General features: G+C 37.9%; 1 protein-coding gene across 1 annotated transcript; it reads right to left on the bottom strand.

Annotated features, from left to right (window-relative positions):
• Positions 1-1,547: 1,547 nt before the first annotated feature.
• Positions 1,548-3,294, bottom strand: insl5a (insulin-like 5a). Its single transcript, XM_010872407.3, has 3 exons — positions 3,268-3,294; positions 2,587-2,959; positions 1,548-2,176 (listed from the first exon to the last, which is right to left on the bottom strand). Exons 2-3 carry the CDS (start codon positions 2,762-2,764, stop codon positions 2,031-2,033), a joined length of 324 nt encoding a protein of 107 aa, XP_010870709.2. The 5' UTR covers positions 2,765-2,959; positions 3,268-3,294; the 3' UTR covers positions 1,548-2,030.
• Between the last annotated feature and the right edge of the window lie 3,832 nt (positions 3,295-7,126).

Here is a 7,126-nt window from a genome sequence, read left to right as displayed (position 1 = left end):
TTTATAATTGTTTTGCAATCTGTTATTTTCAATCATTTCGATTTAGTGGGAATAATTTTTCTCTCTTCGACAACCAAATGTTTGTGAGTGTTTGTGTCAAGCAAATGTATTAAGTCCAAAAAGTTCCACCATAGTCTTGCCAGACCATAACACATTTCCCACATGGTTTATTAAGATTCAATGTGTCTTCTTGCAAAATGTATACAAGCTTGGATGCTTTTTTTTGAAAAATGGCTTTAGTCATGCCAACTTCTACACAGTTCAGACTTGAAAAATTTGCACAATGATTTTTATATTCAGGGAGTGCCCAGTTCCTTTTTTGGAGGAATTTCTGCTGCTCCTTTTCAGTTGCTGTTTGCCTTTTGGTTGTCTCCTTTATAAGCTTTCCCCTTTTCCTTGTCATCCCCTTTTAAAGGGATGACAGCATGTTCTGGTGATGCCATCTTGACTTAATAATGATCTACGAAATTATTTCATATCTCTTCTGATCTGTGCATTTTAATATAGATCTGTTTGTTAGTTCCTTGTGGACCATGGCTATCTGCAGTATGCAACAAAGAAACTTCAAGGAAATCCTACTGTAACATGTGATTTTATTTAGAGCTTTATAAATAACTAAAATTGCTGTCCGGTGACTAGATAGGCTCTCAATATAGGTGGAATAAATATTTTTCCTATTCTTGGGTGTTTCGTAAGATATTCGTGATGCTAACTGCGGACGTTATTTTATTTCCATCCGATATTAAAAACCTCTGCTGCAAATACGTAGGCTATATGAATCTGCTGAATCGACTCCAGAGAAGTGATGATAATAATTATAAGATAGTAATAAATTAAGTGTGACCGCAGCAAAAAAGGCAGGTCAAAAAGACGTTACCTGTGTTATGAAAATGCAGCAGTTTATAGCTGCTACATTTGAGCAGCGTATGACATAGTTGACTTTATCGCACCGAGACAATGCGGTCTTGTTTTCTTGATATTTGCTTCCTTATATATGGCTCCTCTTGTGTCATTCGTGATATTTCACAAACCTTTATGTATTATGTTTAAGCATTAGACACGCTCATTGCATTTAGGTGATTTTATTAAAACATACATATTTATACATATGCTAATTGTATATTAAAAGATTTTGGGGAAGCGATCGCCTGATTGGGTGTTGCTCTCCGTCCGTAACACCCACATTCAACCAGGGAGTGTTCCTTTTGTACAACAAGTGTACCTGGGCACATTCATACTGTAGGTGAGTTAATGAAAGAACATAGAGTTTAGTGTAAAGCAGATCGAAGCTGGACCTAAACTTCCTATTGAGGCTGGATCTAAACTTACCCTTCATAGTGTTGTTTATGTTTATGCAACTGTCTTTAAAAAAATTATTTCACTTCCGCAAACTTCTCATTCTGAAATGTAAAGGAATGCAGTCAGGGGTGTCAGCGAAGTTTGTCAGGTAATTTGACCAGGTGTATTCATTTGAATTAGTCCCAGTGTAACCGAGTCATCAAGTTGAACAGCGATAGAACAGATGAAACCCCCAAGTGTATGCAAGAATATTTATTAGACAAAGGTTAGCAAAATATACGGTATAATCAAGATAGTATTTTCAAAGTTACATAAAAGTCCCTAAATTCCAATTTGGTTCTAACTTTCCAGGAAATACAGATCCTACTCTGATACAATGTCATCAACACGACAAATGAAAGTTTAGCTTAACTGTTACTATTTGCCAAACACCTGATCTACGATACCCAAAAGTTGCTCTAAAAGCTCACATTTCATAACCTAGATTTTTGATTATTCTAAGTATTGTGCTGAAACAGTGGATAATATAATGCTCCGCAGTTTGTTTTTCTAGAACCTTCTATCAACTACAAAATAAAATATGCTCTGAATAAGGCAGCAGGACAGGTTTTGAGAGGAAGAGAGTGAGACCACCAAGCAAAACTGTTTTGCAATGAAATATATTCCACCACTTTGCCTGCTGGAAGTCTGTTTTGGAGGCGGGTGAGGGAGACCAGAAAACCACTGGGGTCTCAGCAAAGGTAGGTGAGGTCGGACTTACTGCAGCCCAACTGGCAGCACACAGTGGTCAGCATGTTTTTTACATCCCGTCTGCTGAAATCTGACCCCAGACTGGCCTTTAGGTCCTCCATGCTGCTCAGAGGCTGCTCCCCAATGTCTATAACGGAACATAAAACCACATAACATGAAATCAACACCGGTTCCTTGTATTGTATAAACATGAAGGAAACATGGGGTTAATCCAAGTTAGTCACTCCATCTATGTATAGAAAAACGCCTAGAGGGGCTATATGTAGAATTTAGGTGAATTGCAGCAGCTAGAGTTTGCATTCAAACCAGTTCCAATCAGATGAGTGGCTCAGAGTGGGTTTCATTGGCTGTAATGGTAGACCCTATCCAGGCTGACATTGTTTGGTCAGTGAATGTAATTCTGTAATGAAGTGTGACAACACCTGATGTTAAATTTTAAGCCGTCAAAAATGCGGCCTGTAAACTGAAAAACAGAGAAGTAGACCAGGAGGTGTGTGACGGATGGCATGGAGGTAACAGGCGGAGGCGTTGACTCACCCTCAAGTTGTTCCGGTTCGCTGAGGAGTCTTCTCCAGCGGGAGCCTCCACAGGTGTAGACAACAGCCCTGAGAAACTCCCTCCCACAGAGCTTCACCGCCTGTACCTCGGCCCTGACCTGGTTCAGACCCACCACCATGCAGAGCAGCAGGGGCAGGAGTACCGACAACACACGCATCACGGCTGACTGTGTGGCTGTCTGAGGGCTGCTGTGTGTGTGTGTGAGCGCACTGGATCCGTTCTCGTACACACTTGGCGAGCTTGCTTGCAAAAGCCACCACAGGTTCGTTCTCTGGTTCCACTTTTCTTTTTCAATCTCTTCCGTTTTTTTGTTCTCTGAGAGGTTTTTGTCTCCCTCGCTCTCTGCCTCTTGCTAAAACAATAAACAAGTGGATTGGTCTCTGGTCCAAGGCATGCATATTCCTTCTATATATACCATCCCCTTTTCAGCTCATCCATGGACAAATCAATCTCTTTCACCCACCCCCCCTAAAACCCAACCCAACTCTGGGCCACCTCATCCACCATATCACCCTCCTCGCCCCCGCCCAGTATGTTTTTTTCCCGTCAAATCATTTTATGTTTTTCCGCTCACATCGACCATCACCATTTGTGATCTGACTGAGAGTGATTACCATCAGGTAATCAGTTCTTTACTGCCCCAATCTAAAATCAGATTACCTGTCCAGAGGGACGAGCACCGCTCTCTCAACCTTTCCACTTTAATGAGTTGATTGCAGTGACCTTCCCTTTAATGCACAGAAAATTCAGTCAGATGCTGGGATAACCCCCAGCCAAACAGATGGCTAGTGTGTTTAGAGTGTTTGTGTCAGATGGTGTACCTTCCCATAACAGCAGTCAACTTTCCCAAATGGAAGATCAAGTGTAAGTTATGACAATTTGTCATGCAACCTGTTATGGCTTTGTTTTTGGTGTAATGTGATGTTCTATTGCCGTCATCTGGACTTAGTGCTCTTTTATGTCAAATTATGTACTGGAAGAACTTTAGTGGTTCCTTCAAGTATTTTTTTTTACCAGGTTTGATAGAAAATTCTCTCCTCGCCTTCTTTTGATGAATAGATATAGCTACATGCTTCCACAAGATCTCATTAGGCTAATCCTATATCATCAGAATAGCTTTTTCTCCAATGAGAACATGAATGTATTACAAAATCATTGCATACACTTATTTAATTACCTTGATAGAATTGGAATTGTAATAGAAACAGTGGTCTCTGGTTTTTATCATAGTTCATATGAACCCCACTACTGAATAACAAGATCATGTTTTTAAGTAATTGACAAGCTCCCACTAAACAATCGGTTCCAGTTACAGAATGTAATTGTGCAAAGGGGATTTTCAGATGAAACAAAAATTTCAGCAGTTATTGATAAAGTCGAACAAAAATATATGACATTCTGATCACATCCTGAGCCTTCACAAAGCCGGCCTTCATACCCTAATACATTTGTGAGATTTGAAAGATTATTTACCTTTTTGATGACATGACAGTTATGAACCAGATGCTAGGGAGATAAAGAGATGAAGACCGAGAGGAAAGGTCTCAAACTCCCAAATGGTGTATCAGACCATTGTTAGAGGATGTGTTATGAAAATAACACACCAGTATTTCTGTAGCGTCGCTGTTCTTTAATGGAGATAAAGTTGCTAACGTTGACTTAAAGTATCTGTGCAGTAGGCTAACTAAAGTTTATCTAAAATAGTATTGGGGATTGAGGATGATTATGAAATATCTAGAATCACTGTTTCATGGTCCATAGCAAGCTAGTTAATATTTATTAGCATTCTGCTAGCAGTAGGATATTAACTCAGATAATTTTTCCAAAATAAAAGCCATCATTGAAATGCATGGTAATGTGTGTAATTCCTTATAAAGATTGTGCATTGAATAATGGTTAGAAACACACACACACACACACACACACACACATATATACACTAAAATAATTCAGCACATAAATATATTGCCTTATAACAAAAGAGAGAATTACTCACTAGGGTATAAAGAATAAATATAAAGTGTCAGTTCATGGGGGAAAATAGAGGCAATAGCCAGCAGCACTTTCTTAGCCACCCACTGCATTGGCTCCAGTGCAAGACTCTATACCTGATTTTGGCCTATGCAAATTGCATAATAACAAAAAAAAAACATTGTAAGGTGGAACATGACATTTGAGAATTACTCACTAAGGTATTTATACTGTAACAAGAAAAGGTACTGTTATGGAGAGTACATTTTATGCTTAAATATTGTTTAAATTATTTTATTTGAAATCTATATAATTATTCTATGAATTGCTATTTGCATTATTTGAAAACAACAAAAAAATTGCCAATCTTTTCACTTTACTCTATTTAGAACAAATTATACACTATTCAATGTATTGACATTGGTGCTTCTCTTTTGAAGGTTTCCTCATTATAATACAATTATGACATCATCGTTAGTGCTGCTGGCAGAATACTGCGTAATTCTAGATCATTCTGGCCCATGGGTGTTTTTATTGTTTTGGGCGCCAGTTAAAAGTAAAGTAGATTATCCGATGTAATGATACGTTTACATTCAGAGACAGGGCCAAAGGAGCTCTGATAATCTCACTACAACTGAGATTACTGAGGCAAGTGAATATCAGGTTTAGAGTGACTATTGCGTGTGGGTGTTCATCATGCATGCATGGTGTATGAGTCAACTAGACCTGATTTAGATTTAGGCCATTTAGGCCTGCTTCTTTTCAGACATGTCAGAATCAAAATCTGATCATCCAAATATTGCAGATTCTAAAGGGAATGTTCTAACGTCAAGAGTTTCTCAATCTCAAGATTTTCCTAGAAAACTTTAGGAAGTGTTTCTCAACCCAGCTCCTGGACGCCCCCCTGCCCGAAGCTCTTGAAGGCTTGATAATGAGCTGATCTTTTGAATCAGGTGCGACAGTGCAGGAAGTGATCTAAAACATGCAGGGCAGGGGGGCGCCCAGGAGCAGGGTTGGGAAACAATGGTACATGGACAACTCTGCCTAGAGATCATACAAAATCTGATCATTAGTGTAATGTATGCATGGAAAGAGCACCAAATTTGGGAGCAAACCATTCATCTATGCTCAATTCCACCAACACAGTTATTATGGATAGTTTGTTCACCATTTTAGCAACAAGTATAAAAATCTTAAAATTTAGCAATTTAAACTGGATGTACATTGTTAGAGATGCATTCCAGTGATAAGGAGGTTTGCTCTTTGTGTCTATTGTGTTTAATGAAGCATATTACTTTTTATGGGGAATCCATTTTGAGGTAATTAGTGGACTTCTGTATTTCTATGGTTGCTTTGTGTTTGCACAGTCATGTGCATACACACACACACTTTTTATTATTGTGGAGACCTGAGACTTAACCTAAACATAACCTTACTCTTAACCTCAATAATGTAACCTTTATGCCTAAACTTAACCCAGCCCTAACACCTAACCAGTAATGTCTATATTACACCTAAAAGTTACCCCAATTCTAACACTAATTGTATATTTTTCCTAAATTCATAAGCCAGAAATCATATTTTTCCCCAGTGGGAATTGTGGTAAAATGTACTGAACATTGTTTATTCTCATAATCACTCAGATCTTTTCCTGTAGGAAGTTACAGATTCTAGTGGTAAATGCTAGTGAGGCCGTTGGTCTTCTTTTTATCTCAGAAGTGTTTGCATTTGAGCAAGAAAGGAACGGTAATTTCCATTTTAATAGAGCTAGAAGTGATTTTCTGGGAATATTTTCTCTTTACCGGGGTCATTCCTCAAACCCATATACCAGGATGAAACATCTGTTTATGACGGCTAGTTGGCCTTTAGTTTCTGTCTCCACACCTATGGAATGGGTGTCACTTTTGTGTCCTTAACCTAAAATAAAAATAAGTTGAACCCCTCTATTCTCTTAACTGTTATATATTACAAAGAAACACTTCTGTCTTATTGAATAAATGTGTTTTTCTCATTTGATTTCATTTATGTGATTTAAAAAGAATCAGAATCAAAGGTAGCAGATAGTTGGTAATATTTGGTCATTTACTTTAATCATAAATTTAAATCAGAATTTTTAAAAGCCACATCCCTCCCCTAAATCAACCACTGGACCCCTTATAGCAGATCATTAAAAAAATCCTAGAATCGCCACTAGACCCATCTAATGGTTAGAATTAGCAGGGAGTGTTTTCAATTTGAGCAGTATTGTTTTTTGCTCTACTGAAAAAGAGTCAGGTCAGACTGAGAGTGTAAAACTAACCCCCAATTTATGTTATTAGGCTTATTATCTGTGTTTATTACATTGCAAATGAAAATGTTATGCAGAAATGTTTTTTATGCATTTATGTTATTAGGCTTATTATCTGGGTTTATTACAATGGAAATGAATATATGAATTCAGTATTAGCAGCTATTACACTACTGGCATTATTACATTATCCGTTGCTACATACCTGCCTAATGTGTAATTAATCATCCTATTTTTTAAGTTCTGCTTTGGAAAATAAGT

This window comes from Esox lucius, chromosome 8, assembly GCF_011004845.1.
Source record: "Esox lucius isolate fEsoLuc1 chromosome 8, fEsoLuc1.pri, whole genome shotgun sequence".
NCBI lineage: Eukaryota > Metazoa > Chordata > Actinopteri > Esociformes > Esocidae > Esox > Esox lucius.
Note: the sequence above shows the minus strand (reverse complement) of the source record. Positions and strands in the feature narration are given on the sequence as shown.